This window comes from Manis pentadactyla, chromosome 6, assembly GCF_030020395.1.
Source record: "Manis pentadactyla isolate mManPen7 chromosome 6, mManPen7.hap1, whole genome shotgun sequence".
Taxonomy (NCBI): domain Eukaryota; kingdom Metazoa; phylum Chordata; class Mammalia; order Pholidota; family Manidae; genus Manis; species Manis pentadactyla.
Genome location: NC_080024.1, coordinates 57072308 through 57093983, shown reverse-complemented (window position 1 = coordinate 57093983; position 21676 = coordinate 57072308). Strand labels below are relative to the sequence as shown.

At 35.2% G+C, this 21676-nt stretch overlaps 1 protein-coding gene across 4 annotated transcripts in view; it reads right to left on the bottom strand.

Moving 5' to 3' along the window:
* Positions 1 to 21676, bottom strand: part of SESTD1 (SEC14 and spectrin domain containing 1) — a 152454-nt gene that overhangs the window by 87197 nt on the left and 43581 nt on the right. For all 4 annotated transcript variants that reach the window (XM_036879369.2, XM_057503833.1, XM_036879370.2 and 1 more), the window contains 2 exons: positions 13968 to 14047; positions 9958 to 10066 (listed from right to left, as the gene is read on the bottom strand). In XM_036879369.2, coding sequence (XP_036735264.1) covers positions 9958 to 10066; positions 13968 to 14022 — 164 coding nt within the window. In that variant the 5' untranslated portion in view covers positions 14023 to 14047. Of the gene's footprint in view, positions 1 to 9957; positions 10067 to 13967; positions 14048 to 21676 lie in introns of those variants that run through there.

The following is a 21676-nucleotide window of genomic DNA, read 5'->3' as shown; positions in this document are numbered from 1 at the left end:
ACTATTATTGAACCATTGGAAATGGACTTCTTAGGGCTCTTTTGGGAAAATTTAATGATATGAGTTACCATCTGGTGTACATAATAATTCAAAGTTTGAAGGCACCATGTTTGACCCATCCCTGTTCTCCCTTTTGCATTTTCGGTCACTTAGCCAGCAAAATATTATCTTGAGTGCTGGAATGTGTTACTGCTATATATTATATTCAATTGTTCAAGTACTGACTAAACAACTTCCAGAAGCCTACCCTAGAAAAATTCAAAACTACATGGAAAACCCCATCCTAAAGACCAAAGCTATGTATCATCATCACCACCATCATCATTTTACTTTTAAAATCAGCTCAGTACAATGATTTCAACTGCCCTCTCTCCAATACAATGGAAGAAACTACAGCTTTGCTTAGCCAAGCAAGGATTTGGTAGTGAAAACTCCCAACTCAATGTTCTCACCATTGCATACACTGTAGGAAAGGTAAATAGCAGAACCCTTCCTCAGATTTAAATCCAACAGTCCAGGTAATTTTACTAATTCTCCTCCTCTGCTCCCTCTAAGCACTCACATTAGCCTCAAGAGGGTTCTTGGAGAAGTGGTGTCCAATTCTACCGAAAAACAGTAAGGTCACAGAATGAGGATGATATTGCTAAAGACTTGGAAGAACAGGCACTGCTATATACAGGGACAGAAGCAGACCTTCCAAGAAAACAGAGAAGTGTTCAAGAGGTGACGCAAACTGAAACATATGTCCACACTTGCAAACAAATGTTCATAGCATAATTCACAATAGCCAAAATAGCAACAACCCAAATGTCCATCAACTGATGAACGAAAAATAAAATATGGTAATCTGCACAATGGAATATTATTCAATCACAAAAAGGAATGAAGAACTGATATATCCTACAACACAGACAGACCTTGAAAACACTATGCTAAGTGAAAGAAGCCAGACACAAAAGCCCACATACTATATAGTTTTATTTATATGAAAAGGTGGGTACAGGGTCTCTTTTTGAGCTGATGAAAATGCTCTGGAATTAGAGGGTGTGATGGTCACACAATCTTGTGAATATACTTAGAAGTATTGCATTAGATCCTTCAAAGGGTGATGTTTAATGTTATGGAATTACATCTCAATTTTTTTAAAGTTTATTCTATTTTTGAGTTTTGCATTATAAAATAAGGAATCCACAAAGTATTCTTTGGAGGGGAAAAAAAGGTGAGGGAATATAATGGATCACTTCTAGATCAACAACAATGTACAGAGACTTGCTGGGGAGAAGCAAATCTGACATGTAACTGACAGTTGTAGGATCAGGCAAGGAGGAAATTCCCAGAGTTCCCACCAACAAGACATCTAGGAGGTCCACTATGACTTGTAGGGGATACAAGTCCAAGACTGGCCGGCCTGGTAGAATAGCTGGCTGTGGAGTAGTCCTCAGAGAAGTGAGAGCAACTCAGGGACTCTACCAACACATTTCGGAAAATTGCAGGAGGGGAGCTAAGACACACAACTGCCAAGTGGAGGGCCTTTGCTGGTTGGGACTATAGCCAAGAATAGTTTGTTGTCCCCACAAGTTGGTACTTTCTTGTCACTGGGACTTGCATCTCAGAGATACAGCTTACACAACAATTTTGTTAAAGAAGTTTTACACAAACAACACGTTTATATTTCAAAGCACACTCTAAATTAATCTGTTTATATTAAGACAAGGAAAGTAATGAAGCTTGCAAATACCATGTGCAAAATCTTAAGGGTATAACACTCTGAATTTCTCTTTTAGGGTATTTACAATACCCTTAATCATAATTTTCTCACATTTTACTAAGATAATGAAAATACACACAATCCAAAGATACAATTTGAAAATTACAAGACCAAGGGATCTTTCAACTACTCAAAACGAATAGGTTTTTTTTTTTTACTTCATTCCTACAAGTGGAATGATGGTTTAAAATGTTCTTAACAATATACTTAATTGAGGATTATGTTATGCCCTTTATAAAGGACATGACAGAGGAGCTTAAGTGCTATATAAATAAATTCCTATATTACTACTAGCATACTGATAATTATATTTTAGGAATAATCAAAAAAAATATTAAGACTCATCCTCCTTGTTCCTGCTCCATTAGAGCCTTTCAAGGATGAAATGGTGAGTTAAAATAGTTATCAAGGGGAGAGGCTTCTTAACAAGCTCTCTGACTTTGACTAGAAAGAGACTGTCAATGGATTTCCTGGGTTCAATATTCTGTAGCTCTTCACTAATTTCTTAGTTCCTTATCTTCCAAACACAGAGTTCTGCTTATACTTACATAATTACACTAACTTCACTTATGCTTTTATTATAATTACTTGTCTACAATTTATCTTTATTAGATAACATGCTTTCAGAAAGCAAGAATATTATCCTACTGTTCACCCATTTCCTCAGCTCCTAGAATAGTGAGGAGCTAATTGTAGGAACTAACATATTTAATGAGTGACTCAAGACTTATGACCTTAATGTATGTGTGAGTTTTGGCAAGTCATTAAATCTCTGTGTTCTGAAGTTTCTTTTGCAACAGAAGTGAGTTTTTCTACAATTAATAAGAATTGAACTGAAATACAAATTAAAATTTCTAATAAAATCACAACTTGAGAAAACTGGAAAGGTAACTTCTGTAGATGGTGAATTTCTACCAAATCAAGAATCATCTGATTAATATTAATCTGGACAAGAACTTGGCAGCATTTCTATATAGAGGACGTAAGTTTGGGTAAAGTGGTTAGTCTAGATTAAGGTACTTTCCAATCCTGACATTCCATGATTTTAAAATTGGATGATCAGTAAGTTCCCTTTGAGATAGGAAATGTTACGATTTTAAAAATACACTGACTATACTGTTGAAAAAAAATGTTAAAACAGATAAAAAAAAGATTCTCAAGATTTCTTTTATAATACTATATTCACCAGCTATTTTCATGTCAATTATCAATGTGATAGATCCAGGTTAAGTGTGAACAAATACTGAAAGTTATCGATATATGTGGCACTGTGATTATAACAGAGATAGCTGCAACATAGTAATTAGGCTTAGAGTCAGACTGTTAGGTTCAAATTCCCTCTCCTGCCCTCGTCTGCCACACGTTCTTGATCAAGATACCCAAACTGCCTATTCTTTTCATGCCTCAGTTCCCTCATATGTAAGATGGGGATAAGGATGATAGTACTCATCTTCAGGTTGTTATGAGAATTAAATGACTTAATGTTCTTTTTATTTCCTTAAAATTAAGATTTTTTTATTTTCATTATGCCTCCCAATCATCATCCATTAGTGAATTTCCGGTTCCACTGTGAATTTAAACTAAAAAGAAAGCAGTAACAGCCTAGATGAACTTCTTATCCAAAATAGCTTCTACTGAGCTGCCAACTTCTTTATGTTTGATTTTCCAACAATGTGTTAAGATGCTCTGAGAATGGTCAGTACCAGGTGCAGTAAGCCTGCATTTGAGTACACTGAGCTCTGAAGACACTGAAGTAGTAAAATAAAGGGCAGAAACCCATATTCATTGACTACTGATCAATGACTAAGTATCACAGGGCTATGAAAATACAAATTGTAAGACACAGTTTCTCCCTTTAAATAGCTTAGGATCATTTAGAAAGGTGGGGAGAGAGTATTTTATTTTAATGTCTGTTATATTCACAGACATTAGACCTTAGTCAATGTTACTGTTAGGCAGAAAGACAGATATGAGCGGGATGAAAAGAGGGTGGGGCCAACCAAGAACTCAGGGAGTTAATCAGATAAAGCCAGAGAGCCAGAAAGGAGTCCCAGAGTTAATGCCCTTTTGTAATGTGAGTTCATTCCACATGCTCTGATTCTGGGCTGACCTTGAGACGTGCTCTAGCTAGTACAGGTAAGATAGAGATGTGAGACAAGCATCATGATTAACTTTTCCTGCCTGTGATGAAAAATGCTGAGATATAAACAGTATAGTAGGAACAGGAGGGACTCCATCTTAAGGCTGTTTCCATTTAAAAAATTGGGGAGTTAGGAGGTAAGATTCCTAACATATTCTTTGGTAATCAGCCAACAACCTATCTTAAGGCAAGGCAAGCAGTCTTAACTGATATGTTCCCAGTGCTTGAGGATAACGAGTATTTTGGAGAGGAACAGGATCAATAAATTCCTTGTGTTAAGTTTGTCTTACAGAATTATTTGTAGGACTAACTGTGGATGAGGACATAGTGTCCCTCACTGGAGACAGACATCATGAGACCACATGTCAGGCCTACACCCTCACCCCCACAACCCTTTACTTTTATCCCATTCTTGAAAGCCTTAACAATCAGAACCCTAAGCACTAAGAGTGCCTCCTCTCTGAGGTTGCCTGCACTTGCCTTTCTGCAAGTGTGTCACATTCTCTGCCCTACTCCAAATAAGTAGGAAGGGGCTACTGAGAGCTCTGATTTATGTTTTCAAGTTTCTGTTACCTGAGTGACCCAAGTGGAACTGTGACTATATAATCATGCTCCTTAGCAGTCTGCCTGAAAATCTCTCTGCTTTGTCTTTACAAAGTTCTCAGAACATAGTCTCACTCCATCCAGTGCTCTGTGGCTCCTCCAACTCCTGGGGTGGTAGGGATTTAGTTCCCACACCATGCATACTCAAGCGGACATTGGATGCCAGGTGACACTGGCTTTAGGAGTTGGCAGGGATTATGCCCAATGCAGAGCAGGAGTTCAATAAGCTTCCCTTTCCTCCCTTTGTTTTTCTTTCCTCTCTGCATTATTCAATTAAACCTGCCTTTTTCTACCTGGCCCTCTCCTCCCTTGGAATGTCTTCAAATAAAACTTTCATTCTGCTTCAGTACTATGTCTCTGCCCTTCAATTCTTTGTTGTGATGGGGACAAGAACCAAGGAGAATAAACTCAACTTCCCAATATTACCAGCTAAACAACATATACCTTGGAAATTTTTTAAAAGGACAAATATTAAATGTAAAAATTCTAGAATTATCATTAAGCACATTCGGTTAAATGCCTAAAGAGTGAGAAACAGCAAGTGCTAGAAGTATGGAGGACAGCTGGAATACTTTGGGAACTATCTGTACAAAGAAGCAAATGAAACAATGAAAAGGATTGACATAGAGCTGGAAGACTGTGAGCAAATGAACAACTGACTAACTTGGGAAAGTTTCTTAATTGCCCTCACTTTTGCATCTATGAAATAGGGATAAGAATTGATATTTTGAAGACTGAGTTAATACAAGTAATTAAACTAAGCAGTTAAGAAGGCTGAAAGATTGTTCTTGAGAGCAAAGACCTAGTTTACCTTGCCTTCACAATGCACAATGTACAATGTCTGTTATTTAGTATAAGCAAAATAAATGGCTATTAAATTGAATTCACTGTTTAGAAAGGAGAGATCACAGAAAACGGAGGAGGAGGATAGAGCTGCTGTTTTGGCAATATTAATCTCGTATTTATGTGCAAACTGGGGAGAGAATGGAGAGAGAGAAATTAGTTTGGTTATTGGTATGTTAGACAAGCCTGACAACTCAGAAGTCCCTCTGTGTGAATGTAAGCATATGAAAAGGCACAGAGAGGACAGAAAAATAAAAAATACATGGCATATAAAGAAAATACTGGCTTAGCTATCACATTTTAAAATGGCACATTATAAATTTTTAATACATATGTATTCAATGAATGAAATCAATATTTAAAAGGCACACATCAACAGCATAAAGAATGTTCAGAGCACTTAACTACAATGCTTTGAAGTAACTTTAAGGTCAACACAATTATACCTCTATTTGCTTAAAAGTCATTTGTTGAGGAGAAAGAAACCTTTCTCCTATGCTGAACCTTTCAAGTATGAAGACAAATCAATGATCAATTAAAGGTCTTACACTGAAATTATCTTCTAATTGCTCTGCAGAGTCCTGTAAGCACCAGGGAGGCTCCTTAAAAATTGGGGAGGGGGCACTGCAGTGTTAGGGAAATATGGGAAGGGAAGATGAAGATGAGCAGAAATGGCTGTGGACCTCTACTTCTGTTTCATAAATTTGGCTTCGTAAGATTTTCTTTGAATAAAAATATCCACAAATTTTTAAAAATTCTTAACATATACAATATATGCCTTATGGAATACTGGCAGTTACAAAACTATGTGTATGGGATTCAAATCATAATTTCACCATCTTAAAGAATTATAAAACTAGATAGAGCTATTGTAGTTCCTTTCATGATGTATTTTAGGTCATTTCTAAGATTTTGTTGCTAAGTATGGCTCTTTCCTTCAATATGCAGATAATGAATACCTCAAGTCTCCAAATCATTTTTATTAGCATTGTAGATGATATAAACTTGGCTCTGCATTCAAGGAGTTTACAGTCTAATAACAGACTATAATTTGACTGCAAACTACTATGACACCACGCAGAAGTGAATAGAAAAAACTGTCTAAAAGGGCTCCTTTAACAAAGGTAATGAAAAAAAAAAGGTTGAGAAACTGATGTATACGTTTTGCCTCATGTTTTTAAAAAGCAGTCAATGTCTTAAAATCACAATTCATATAATAGTGGTGAAACAAATCTCATTCTGTGCAGGAATGTGGATGTGCTTCTGATTTAGAATTCTAAAATATGTAATGAAATTATGAGATAAAGACTTACTTGTGAGGTTCTGGTTAGAACTAACCCCAGTATTTATTTTTTTAATGAAAAGATTTACAGGTTAACATATATTTTTGTCTTTATAAGAGAATCTTGAATTTGATTCTGCCATCTGAATCATGACTTTCCAATTTCTGATCCTGTTATGTCTAAAATGTATAGTAAAGCCAAAGGAAACCAAAGAAAAACTCCATTTACCTCTTCTAAAATTTAACACTCAGGCTGATCCAAATTTGTCAGTCTTATTAAAACCTATAGCTCACCCTTTATAGAAAATGGAGCAGTAATAGTTATTCCTGAACTCCACGTAGAATGGGACATGAGGAGTTACCTCAACATAAACTTGGTATTTAGGCCAGGCCTGACGCTCTCCTTTCTTCTTAGCCCTCTACTCAAGAGTATGAAACAAAAAGCAAGCTTGGGCCAACCTGTGTAGAAAGGAATGAGGAAATAGATCCACTCTCAATTGGGTTACTTATTTAAAATAGGTATTTATCACACCTTGTCCCAGTCATTAAAAATAAGCATAAAGTACAGATAAGAAACTGAGTAATTTCTTTTCATTTTAATGTAACTTGTAAAAAGCTGTTATTATATTCAAAATGTTAACATGTTCACTGCAAAAGGAGCCCATTTCTAGATATCTCCAGTAAGGAAAGGACAACATTAGTTAGTTACACTGTTGGAGCTGTCTAAAGACATTCACAGCAGGGAAGAGTTAAACTTCAACAGCAGATTGAGAGACACAAGCAAGTCATACAAAAAATGCACATGTACTGAAAAAGGAAAACCTTCTAGGCATATAGACAGCCTGATCTAACAGGGTGAACTTAAAAATAGTGCTGGGAAAGAAAGAAGGGTATGTAAATGAATAGATAGGTGATAAAGTGCAATTTTGGTTGCAGACTTAAGTGCTGGACATAAATGGTGTTTACTGTACAATTCTTTCAACTTTTCTGTACATTTGAAATTTTTCATAATAAAACATTGGGAGGATTACAGTTTAAAAACAGTTTTGAATGACATTCTGAAGGAGAAAAATCAGTTTTTAAGATGGCACCTAATTAACTGTCTGCAGTTACAATGAAGAGCTAAAAAAACACTCTAGCTCTCTAATGAAATAAGTACTGACACAGAGCTGCCAATTATTTATTAAATGCCAAAGTTACAGAAGGCTGATCCACAAAAGTAGATGGATAACAATTTAAAGGTTTCACAAATATTTAGGAAGACCAAACTTTGGCAAAATGATCATCAAAAATTAAGTAGCTAGGTGTCTGCTTGGCTACCATAAGTTCTTTCATCTTGCTTCAACTTTTTTCTTCTTTATTAGCTAGCAGGTATGTGTGGATATGTAGAAACTCACTCATAATTTACACTGAATAGCATTATTGTATATTTATATAAAAGAGAGATAATTTAAATAGTATAGGCTGCTTGCCCTCCATTGTACTTCCTGCTTGCATACCCAGAATGAACAAACAGTAGACACAAGTGAAAATTGCTGATCCCTTAACCTGCCTCAGTTATCTAATGCCTCTTACACTGTAAACAGCCTGCTGGGCTGAGCGTGATTCTAGTATACACAAGTATGCATTTTCTTATCACAAACCTAATCATAAGCTAACTGTCTTCTAGAATTCAGCCTCAATGACATGTTCCAGTGCTGGAGAGAAACCCACCCTGTTCATAAAAAAAAATTATAAGTCTCTAATTCTTCCTTAGGCATTTTTCAAGGCTAATTTTGACTCAATAATTTTACATCATAACTTCAGAGAACCTCACTTCACATAAGATGCAACTGCACTATCCTCTATTCACTTGAAGTATGAAGAGTTCTAGATTAGTGTCAGGAATTATAGTCAGTCCCAGTTCCACTACTGATTAGCTGTGTGACCCCAGGCAAGTAATTTTAACTTCTGAGTCTCAATTCCCTCAACTATTAAATAAGGCAGTTGGGTCAGATAGTCTCTAAGTTCCCTAACTACATTTAACTATCAATGAATCATGAGTATTTTTTTATTACATGTGAGTTCTATGTTAGCCAGTGTCATTAACCTAGGTTTGTTATCTAGTGGGGAGTAATACAAACAAGCAGTCAGTAGCTCAGAGGATTACCTAGGCTATTCAATACTAATACATTGTGATATCTAATAACTTCCCTTTTCAGAAAGTAAAAAAAATGAATATTTTCACTTGAAGACCTCTATTTTCCCAATATTAAAAAGAAAATAATAAACAGTAGAATCATTAAATTACAGACCAATACTGGGAGAAAGCATGATTAAAGTCAGTTGTTCTAAAATATGGCTTTAACCCTGTACTCTGCAAAGTGCTTTAAAATGAAATAATCTATTATGTCAATAGTGGAAATACTGGGAGAGATACAAAGAATTGTTGCTCTAATTAAAATTTTTTAAATTCACTATCTGGAACCTAAGAGTATTATATGAGAGATAGTTCTATTCCTTTCATCATCTCTATATTTTACAAACACAAAAAATCTGCCCTCATTTTCATACTTTACTGCAGCCAGATATTTCCAAATCTGGCTACACATCAGAATTATCTGGGAAGCTTAAAGAATTAAAAAGAAAGTCTGATGAGCAGGCCTCCTAAGAACAATCAGATCAGGATCTCAGAGGTAGACCCTCAGGCATTAGAATTTTGAAGAAAAATCTCCAGATGGTTCTAGTGAGCAGCCAGACTCCAACTCACAAGTATCATATATGGGAAAGGAAACTTGGAGAGGGCCTTCTTATTTTTGCTGAAGTCATGGGTAAGCTTAAGCAAAAAGAAAGGTTTAAATTCTGTCTTCACCCAAAAAAATAAAAATTAAAAATCCAAGGACCTTTGTATTAAAATAAGAAAATTTTTGCATTTTTTAAATTTAAAAATGTTTTAAGTTTCTAATAGCCTCTACTTAACATATTAAAGTCTACAGATGTATTTATATCTATACAGTGAAATAGCTACCTAAATAAAAGATTCTTTCTATGAAATTTATTTCTGTAAGTTTTCTCAAGTTGCACGGTTTGTAGATCTCATTCTTTGTGTTCTTTAAAAGTTGACAGTACATACATTTTAGAAATCTGTATATTATTCAGTATATCAAGAGCATAAAAGAAGTCTATTTTATCTACACAGGTATCACAAATTAGTGATTCTATTGTTTTTAATTGTCATTTCACTGCTAATAAAAGCAGGTAACAAAACTTAACAATAACAGAAATTGTTAGTAAGTGAATGAAAACAAACTGAGATTTAAGAAAAGACACCTTTAGAGTCACCTTGGAATGCTGAGTAGGTAGTCTAATGTGACACTCAGCTCATCCATGTTTGTTTGTTCCAGGCATAATGGAATTGTCAGAATGAGGCCACTTCGTCTATCCTTTCCTCCTATCAAAAAAGAATACATATAAATATAACCTGAAATAGACATTAAAACCTAAATGAATAATACATATTTGGGTCCAATGTTAATAAAACAATTACAAGTTTAAGACATCGAAAAAGAACTATCTAATGGACATTATTTTTTTAGAATAAAAATAGATATTTTATTTTTTATGTTATAAATGTTTGGAGTACTAGAGAAAAATTATACAAAATGTGAAAAAAGTAACAGGAAAAAATTCACCCACAAAATCGTCATTTAAACATAGCAATTATTTTGTTTAATTTTCTTTCATTTAGTCTGCTTCTGAATGTACTTAATTCATTAAGCACTTATTGTGTGCCTAGCATAATAAGCACTGACAAGTAAAATAAATTTTCAATCAACATAGGGAGAAAAGCTTTAAGTCAAAAGAAATAACAGTACAAAAATATGACCATGTGCTAGGCCATGTTGCACCAAATATATTATAAAAAGGGACTTAGAAAATGGAGGAAATGGTAAGAGTGTATGAGACCTGGTTATAGAAGCCTGAAAGGCAGGTAGTGGAACACATTTACATGTATGTATGTTCAAACCTTCTTCAATTTTTCTAAGTATTAAATGTAAGTAATACTTTTATGCACACACAGCAGTTCTCTAAAAGTTCCACACATGATTGAGTTTACACTGAAGCCCATCTTCTGACACAACTGACACATGGCAATTTTAAAAGCTTAAAAATGAGCAAATAAAGGAAACAATTTTATATGATGTCTAGAAATTATCATTGAAAACTGAAAGGTGTGAAGTGAAAAACAACACCTCCAAGTGACATGAAGGTAATTCATGATGTACCAACCACAAATGATCATCTATCTTTTATTAGGTTAGTCACATAAATTACTGATACTCAACTTTGCTTATACTCAAAAAATAGCAATTTCAATGGTTCATCCTAACAGATAATCAAAAGTGTCTTCAATTGCATATGTGCCGGAGTCCAGCTCCAGCCGAGGTGTGGGTCACGAAGGAAAAGGACAGCATTGGCGAGTGAGGAGATGAGTGAGGAGACGAAACACCCAGTTAAGGTTGTAACATCTCCTGACATCAAGTGGCAGGGTTTTTATTTTTATATCTTTTTAAGGTTTACATAATGTTACACATTTTCTTTGATCATGGATGGTACAGTGTTTTTTTCTTTCAGTTTTGTATAATTCCGGCTCATTACAGATGTTATCACTTTTTTGAACAGCTTTCTTGTAACATTTAATGTTTAACTTTCCCTTAACCTTTTTGGCCAGAGATGTAGGTTACGTGCTAGGTGCTAGACAGGAAAATGGCGTGTGGCAGCGTGTGGTTTATAATGTCTGCTTTTAAGCATAGAGTTTAAGATATGTATCTAAGGCTATATAAAGTTTAAACAGATTATATAAAACGCAAGCTATATATTTTCTGGTTATTAAGTGTAACTATATTATTAACTGAATCCTATCCTACACATGTGGGTTGGGTCTTACATTTAAAATTTAGGGATGGTACTCTTATCACCCATTCCTTAACATTCCTACGACTACAATAAAAACACCTTATTCTTTCATAATATTCATTTCACAATTTCAGAGTTCACACCTTTCCTTCTGCATCTACAGGAACCAGGGCCTTGCAGTTCTCTTTAATCTTTCATATAATGACACTAAATCTGCTCTTACTACCTTACCATTAATATAATAATATTTTTTCATAAATTTATTATAAACTTTTATATATGGGATATTTATAAATATAAATTTTCTTATTTTGCTCATAAATTCTTTCTATGAGGGGGATACCAGAGGTGTCTTCTAATATTATAAACAACATAAAGGGGACCCTGGGCAGTGGGGACTATTAATCTTTATTACTTTGCTGTTTCATATAAGTTTCTTGGGAGAATGGGTTTTTCTATGGGGGTTTTTCTATGGCCCAGTATACCATAACTCCTGTTTAATCATGTTTCAATTGTTACAAAAGGAGGAACAAACTGCATCTAGTTCTGAGATGCCTGGGCTATTCTGCCTCACTTATTTGTGGCAATATGCCTGGAACAGTTGGTCCCGTAACACTGCTTTCATTTCCAGAATTGCTGCTTTGATCAATATTTTGGGTTATGTTATTTACTAAAGATTAATAAATCTTAAATACATAAGATTTCCCATATATGAGCCCAATCACCAACATCATAACTGCAAAAATAAGTGCGGGAATTAGCAGGGGCCAGCTATGAGGTTTCCTGTTTTCAGGATTCCTCCTCATGCCTGGACCTTGTCAAACAGTATGAGCAGCATGGCCCACGCCACATATGTTTTTTGTTTAGGTTTTATGTTTTTTTAATTGGTTACATCCTTGGTTTTCAAACCTCATCTCCTAGATGATTTTGTTCCTTTGAAATATTTTTCTCTATTTTTAAAAATTTTGAAAATTACTGGTTGAAATGACTACCATTTAGTGGAGAAATTCAAGAGGAATGGTCTAAGTGAAGTTTCATTTGCTCCTCAAAAATTGTTATGCTTTATCACTACATTAAACCAAACCAGCAGAAAAGTTTGTATCTGGACTATAGCCTTCTGACCCACTATGGAATTGTCTTCAGAGGACAGGTCTACTATTCAAGACTACAGTTAACCTCTCATGCCCTCAGCTTTCACTAAAGAACAATAAAATAATCATCAGTGTAAATGCAAAAGAGCACAGAAGCCAAAAGGAAAAAGACTTTCAAGACAGGTATGGTCAGTAAGGTCAAATGCTGCACAGAGTGTCCTAAGGATGCAAATATATCTCTAAAAAAGATTATAAAAGAGAACTAATATCCACTCTTGGCAACAGTGTGGGCAAACAGGCATTTTCGTACACTGGTGGGAGAAACAGATACTGAAACATTCTTAGAGGGCAATCTGACAACACCTAACCCAAATTAAATGTAAATTCCCTTTTTAACATTTCCACATATTGGAATTTATACTGAACTTGTACAAAATGCACAAACTATAAACAAGAATGTTTCTTACAACACCATTCATTTCAGAAAAGAGTGGAGAAAATAAGTGTCAACTGGTTAGAGAAGAATATTTTCTAAAAAAGGAATTACATATGAGGTAAGGAAACAATACTATTAGTGGAATTCAATGTCTCATTTTGTCCTTTATAATCTACACTAGAAAAAGATGCCAATGTACCAAGATAGAACATACTTTGAATAAAGGACATTAGTAGCCTAAATATAAAGACAATCCTAATAGTGCCTGAAGAGAATAAGAAAGAAAAAGCAAGATAAAACAGTCCAAATAACCCTAAACAGATGGGCCACAATACCTATTCTAAAGTATGTGCAAATTTACTCAAATCCAAAATTCAAGAAAATCACTTCACCCAATGCAGCTTCTCTTTGAATCAGCTGATAATAGACCTTGGGTTAATAACTGGCGATAAATTCAAGCTTGTATAACCAAGTTACAACAGTGAAATGTGAAACCCACGTAACTGATATTTCCTAACCATTCCAGGGCAGTGAAACTTTCTCATAGAGAGAAGACAAAAACTAAGATGCAGGATATATAAAAACAAATTACTCTCTATTACAGAAACAATTATTTAAATACCAGTTACTCAATTATCCTTATCCTGCATCACTTCATCTTATATAAGGAGACGTCATGACATCTTACTCGCAGAGGTGGTCATTTTAATCAAATTACAGAACACAATAAAAACTGGCCTGCCCAGTAACAGTGACAGAGCTGGCTCATGTAATTATCCACTCTGATTAGAAGATGAATCAAAGTACCTTGGAAACAAAACCTTCTAGAAAAATGAAATGTATTTGTCAAATTTATTAAAGAAAAAGTTTACATGTCAAACACCTCCAATTTTAAGAAGAAAACATACCTGAAAGGAAAGCTAGCTTTTTCTTCAGAGTGGGTAATATTCCTGAGGCCTCCATTTTACTCGAGTAAATTTCCTCACTTCTGAAAACAAAGAAAGTTAAATGTCAACTAAAATAATTACTCTATGAAATATATACTTATGAAAACTTACCCCAGGGCTTCTCAATCTCAGTATTACTGACATTCGAATTTTTTTCCCATAAGGAAATGTCCTGTGCACTGAGGAATATTGAAAAGCATATCTGGCTTCCACCCACTAGAATACCAATAATGCTTCCCCTTACCAGTTTTGACAATGAAAATGTCTCTAGACATTGCCAAATAACCCTGGTAGCCAAAATAATAGACAGTTGAAAAATCACTGACTTTAACTGTTTTCAGAGCAATATTCTTGGGCTATAACAGTGACTGATACATAGCAGTAACTCAATAAATTACATTTTGAATAAAGAGATAAATCACCCCAACAGGCAATCTTCTAGTTGTTTTCCTTACTAATTATACACCCCTGCTCACACCCACCAAGATGCATCAGCCAGAGAGCACATTCAGGTGGCAGCTGCACAAGGAGCACAGAGCCAGGCAGCCTTCCTCCCAGAGAGCACATCTGGCCATTGCTGCACCATGGACATGATGCAGAAACTGTGCAGGCAGGGCTTCCCTGGAGCTTGAGGCCAGTAACTCCTGGAAATCACACCCAAACTGTCACTAGACTATCGTCATCACCCTATCATCATGGAGCCAGTAGCCCTGTAAGTGGGACTTCCCTTAAGGTTGCACTGGGTCCACTGCTTCCCCACCAGTGTCCATTCAGGAGCCTCTCTGACCATGACCCCACCAACTACACCCGAGCCCTGACACCACAACACCTGGTCTCATACTCATTAGGCCTCTAAAAGCAAGTCAAAACCACTAGGTACATACAACTAACCCAGGGAACCTCCCTCACATAAGGCCAATCCTTCAAGACTGGGAGAGTTAGCCCTCTCCATTAATTCATAGAATCAAGCACACAAATTCAAACAAAATGAGGAAAAAGAGGAATATACTTGAAACAAAATAATGACAAAACCTCAAAAAAAAAAAAAGAACTAAATGAATCACAGATAAACTACCCAGATAAAGAATTCAAAGATACTAAACAGACTTGAGGAGTGGTACAGCTCAATGAAATCTCTACAAAGAGATAGGAAATATAAAACACAATCAATCAGAGGTGAAGAATACAATAAAGGAAAAGAAAAATATACTAGAGGGAATCAATAGCACATTAGAGAATGCAGAATGGATCAGTGATTTGGAAGACAGAGTAATGGAAAGTGCGCAAGCTAATAAAAAAGAACAACAATAAAAAGAAACGAGGATAAGATAAGGGAGCCATAGGACAATATTAAAACATACAAACATTCTCATTAGAAAGGCCACAAAAGGAGTGAGAGAGCGAGGAGTAGAAAAATACACTAGAGGGAATCAACTGATTAGAGATAGCAGAATGGACTAGTAATTTGGAAGACAGAGTAATGGAAAGAACTCAAGCTGATAAAACGGTAAAAGGAAATGAGGACAGGTTAAAGGAGCCCTAGGACAATTTCAAAACATCTAAACATTTACATCATAGGAGTCCTAGAAGGAGAAGAGAGAGAGAAAGGAGTAGAAAACTTACTTGAAGAATAATAGCTGAAAACTTCCTTAACCTATGGAAGGAAACAGACATCTAGGTCCAAGAAGCAGAGAGCCCCAAACAAGATAAACCCAAAGAGGTCCACACCAAGACACAGCACAATTAAAATGTCAAAAGAGAGAATCTTAAGAGCAGGGAGAGAAAAGCAACACATTGCCTACAAGGAGAATGCCATAAGGTCAGATGCTGATTTTTCTATAGAAACTCGACAGGCCAGAAAGGAGTGGCATGATATATTCAAAGTGCTAAAAGAGAAAATCCTCCAACCAAGAATACCCATTCAGCAAGGTTATCATTCAGAATGGAAGGGGAGATAAAGAGCTTCACAGATAAAGCGTAAGTTAAAAGAGTTCACCATCATTAAACTGGCCTTACAAGAAATGTTAAAGGCTCTTCTTTAAGAAGAAAAGAAAAGACCCTATCCAGAAGCAAGAAATATAGGAAAGGGAAAATTTCACTGGTAAAAGCAAACCTATACTAGATGTAGTAGACCAGGCATTTAAAAGCCAGTATGAAGGTCAAAAGGACAAAAGTAGTAAAAACAATTACATCTAAAAATTAGTTAAGGGAATCACTAAATAATTGGGTATAAAAAATGGCATCATAAACATAAAATAAGGGGAGTAAGAAATGTGTTGTTAGAATTCATTCACATTTAAGTGACCATCAATTTGTCACAGACTGCTACATATGTAGGATGTTATGTAAGAACCCCATAGTAACCACAAACCAAAAGCCTATATGGACACACAAAAAACAAAGAGGAGGGAATCCAAAAACAACACTAAAGAAAGTCATCATGCACAAGGGGAAAGCAAGAGAGGAAGAAAGAATAAAAGAAGAACAACAAAACAACCAGCAAACATTTAACAAAATGGCAATAACTACATACCTATCAATAATTACTTTAAATGTAAATGGACTAAATGCTCTAATCAAAAGACAGAATGTGTGAACAGATAAAAAACAAGACCCATCTATTTGCTGCCTACAAGATACTCACTTTTAGACACCCACAGACTGAAACTAAAGGGATGGAAAAAGATATTCCATGCAAATAGAATGAAAAAAGAAACTGGAGTAGTAGTAATTATATCAGACAAAATAGGACTTATGAAAGAAAAAAAAGGGCATGATATAATGATTAAGGGCATAATCCAGAAAGGAGATATAAAAATTGTAAACCAGTATGCACCCAACAGAGGAGCATGTAAATATATAAAGCAAATATCGACAGGCATAAAGGGAGTGACTGCAAGTAATACAAAAATAGAAGGGGGTGATTATACAAGTTGGCAATATATGGAGACAAATGAAAACAACTCAACACCCCACTATCTTTGGGACACAACAAAGGCAGTTCTAGATGTAAATATATAGCAATATAGGCTTATCTCAAGAAAGAACAATTGCAAATGAACAGTCTAAAATCACAATTAATGAAACTAGGAAAAGTAGAACAAATGAGACCCGAAGTCAGTAGAAGGGAAATAATAAAGATCAGAGCAGAAATAAATAAAATTGATAAAAATAAAAAATAGAATAAATGAAACCAGAATATTTTTCTTCAAGAAAATAAACAAAATAGATAAACCCCTAGCCAGACTTATCAAGAAAAAGAGTGTACACAGATAAACAGAATCAGAAATGAGAAAGGAAAAATCACAACAGACACCACAGAAATACAAAGAATTATCAGAGAATACTATGAAAATCTATATGCTAACAAACTGGACAACTTAGAAGAAATGGACAACTTTCTAGAAAAATACCACCTTACAAGACTGACCAAGGAAGAAAGAGAAAACCTGAACAGACCAATTACCAGCAATGAAACCGAACTGGTAATCAAAAAACTACCTAAGAACAAAACCCTGGACCAGATTGCTACACTGCTGAATTTTATCAAACATTTAGAGAAGACCTAATACTGATCCTCCTTAAAGTTTTCCAAAAAGTAGAAGAGGATGGAATGCTGCCAAAATCATTCTATCACTCTAATACCAAAACCAGGCAAAGAAACCACAAAAAAAGAAAATTACAGACCAATATCCCTGACGAACATAGATGCAAAAATACTCAAAACAATATAAGCAAACCTAATTCAAAAATACATTTTAAAAAATCATTCATCATGATCAAGTAGGATTTATTCCAGAGATGCAAGGATGGTACAATATTCAAAATCCATCATCATCCACCAAATCAACAAAAAAAAGGATAAAAATCACTTGATCATCTCAACAGATGCTGAAAAGGCATTCGACAAAATTCAACATTCATTCATGATAAAAACTCTCAAGAAAATGGGTATAGAGAGCAAGTACTCAGCATAACAAAGGCCATATATGACAAACCCACAGCCAACATCATATCTAACAGGGAAAAGCTGGAAACTTTTCCTCTAAGATTGGGAACAGGACAAGCATAACCCCCCCCCCCCCACTTTTATTCAACATATTAGTGGAGATCCCAGCCATGGCAATAAGACAACATAAAGATAAAAAAGGCAACGAGATTGGTAAGGAAGAAGTTAAACTGTCACTCTTTGCAGATGACATGATATTGTACATAAAAAGCCCTAAAGAATCTACCCCAAAACTACTAGTACTAGTAACTGAATTCAGCAAGTTACAGGATAGAAAATAATTAAGACATAGAAATCTGTTGCTTTCCTATATACTAACAATGAACTAGCAGAAAGAGAAATCAGGAAAACAATTCCATTTACAATTGCATTAAAAAGAGTAAAATACTTATGAATAAACCTAACCAAGGAGGTGAAACACTTATACCCTGAAAACTACAAGCAGAATTTAAAGAAGACACCAATAAATGGAAATACATCTTGTGCTCATGGATAGGAAGAATTCATATTGTCAAAATGGCCATTCTGCCTAAAGCAATCTACACAGTCAATGCAATCCCTATCAAAATACCAACAGATTCTTCAACGAACTAGAACACATAGTTCTAAAATTCATATGGAATCACAAAAGACCCTAAAGAGCCAAAGCAATTCTGAGAAGGAAGAATAAAACTGGGGGGATTATGTTCCCCAACTTCAAGCTCTATTACAAAGCCACAGTAATCAAAACAATTTGGTTCTGGCACAAGAACAGCCACATAGATCAATGGAACAGAATAAAGAGCCCAAATATAAACCCAACCATATATATGGTCAATTAATATACAATAAAGGAGCCATGGATATACAATGGGGTAATGACAGCCTCTTCAACAACTGGTGTTAGCAAAAATGGACAGCTATATGTAAGGGAATGAAACTGGATTATTGTCTAACTCCATACACAAAAGTAAACTCAAAATTGATCAAAGACCTGAATGTAAGACATGAAACCATAAAACTCTTAGAAGAAAACATAGGAAAAAATCTCTTGAATATAAACATGAGCAACTTTTTCCTGAACAAAATAAAAAATGAACAAAAGGGCCTACATCAAGATGAAAGCTTCTGTACAGCAAAGGACTCCATCCGCAGAATTAAAAAGCATCCTAAAATATGGGAGAATATATTCATAAATGACGTATCTGACAAGGGGTTATCACCCAAAATAAATAAAGAACTCACACATCTCAACAACCAAAAAGCAAATAACCCTATTAAAATATGGGCGGAGGATATGAACAGTCACTTCTCCAAATAAGAAATTCAGATAGCCAACAGGCACATGAAAAGATGCTCCACATCACTAATCATCAAGGAAATGCAAATTAAAACCACAAAGAGGTATCACTTCACACTAGTTAGGATGGCTAATATCTAAAAGACAAGGAACAACAAATGCTGGTGAGGATGCAGAGAAAGGCGAACCATCCTACACTGCTGGTGGGAATGTAAACTAGTTCAGCCATGTGGAAAGCAATATGGAGGTTCCTCAAAAAACTAAAATAGAAATATCATTCGACCCAGGAATTTCACTCCTAGTAATTTACCCAAAGAAAACAAGATCCCTGATTCAAAAAAGACATATGTACTCCTATGTTTATTGCAGCACTATTTACAATAGCCAAGAAATGGAAGCAATCTAAGTGTCCATCAGTAGAGGAATGGATAAATAAGATGTGGTACTTATACACAATGGAATATTATTCAGCCATAAGAAGAAAGCAAATCCTACCTTTTGCCACAACATGGATGGAGTTAAAGGGTATTATACTCAGTGAAATATGCCAGGCAGAGAAAGACAAGTACCAAATGATTTCCCTCATTTGTGGAGTGTAACAATGAAGCAAAACTGAAGGAATAAAACAGCTGCAGACTCACAGACTCCAAGAAGGGACTGGCGTTTACCAAATGAAAGAGAGTGGGGAGGGAGGGAGAGGGGGTTAAGGGGAATTATGGTTAGCACACATCATGTATGGTGGTTACAGGGAAGGCAGTACAGCATGGATAAGACAAGTAGTGACTCTCTACCACCATACTATGTTGATGGACAGTGAGTGTTGGAATGGGGTGTTGGCAGGGGGCTTGATAATATGGGTGAATGTAATAACCACAATGTTGTTCATGTGAAACCTTCCTAAGATTATATCAATGATACCTTAATTAAAAAAAACAGTAGGGGACTTTCACACCTCCACTTTCATCTATGGCATTATCATTCAGACAGAAAAGCAATAAGGAAACAGATTTGAACAACATATTTGGACAAAAGGACTTAACAGATGTATACAGAGCACTAAATCCAAAAACAGTTCTTTTCAACTGCAAATGGAACATTTTCTAGAATAGATATCGTTAGGCACAAAGCAAGTTTCAACAAACTTAACAAGACTGAAATACAATCAAGCATCTTTCTAACCAGAATGGTATGAAACTGTAAATCAGTTATGAGCAAAAAGCAAATATATTGAGGCTAAACAGCATGCTACTAAACAACCAGTAGATCACCAAATAAATCAAAAAGTACTTGGAGAGAGCAATAAAAATAAAAATGCAATAGTTCAAAATCTTTGTGATGAGGGAAATGCAGTCCTAAGAGGGAAGCTTATAGCCATAAAGGCCTACATCAAGAAGTAAGAAATATCTCAAATAAACCATCTAACATGACAGCTAAAGGATCTCGAAAAAAAAAAGAACAAAACCTAAAGTTAGTAAGGGAAAGGACATAGCAAAGATCAGAGTGAAAATAAATGAAATAGAGACTAAAAAAAACAATACAAAAACTCAGTGAGATGAAGAGCTGGTTCTCTGAAAAATTTTAAACAAAACTGATAAACCTTTAGCTAAACTCATCAAGAAAAAAGAGGTCTCAAACACAATCAGAAATGAAAGAGAAGTTACAACCAACACTACAGAAATACAAATGATTATGAGAGTATTAAGAAAAATTATACGCCAACAAATCAGATAACTGAGAAGAAATGGATAAATTTCTAGAAATATTTATCCATTCCTGCTGAGACTGAAGCAGGAACAGGAAATTTGAACAGACCAATTACTGCAGATGAAATTGAATTGGTAATCAAAACAGCATCACCCTGGCACCAAAACCAGATAAGGACACTACAAAAAAAGAAAATTGTAAGCCAATATACCTGAAGAACACAGATACAAAAATCGTCCACAAAATATTAGCAACCAGATTAAAAAATGCATTAGAAAAATCAGTCGGCACAATCAATTAGGATTTACTCCAGGGATGTGTGGATGGTTTAGTATCCACAAATCACCAATGTGATGTACCACACTAACAAAAAGAAGGATGAAAACCATATGATTATCTCAATAGACAATTAAAAAGCATCTGACAAAGTTCAACATCCATTCATGATAGAAAGTCTCAACAAAGTGGGTATTGAAGGCACATATCTCAACATAATAAAGGCCATATATGACAAACCCACAGCTAACATCATACTCAATGGTGAAATGTTGAAAGCGTTTCCTCTGTTATCAGGAACAAGCCATGGATGCCCAATCTCACCACTTTAATTTAACATAGTCCTGGAAGTCCTAGACACAGTAATTGGACAAAAAGAAATATAAGGATCCATATTGATAA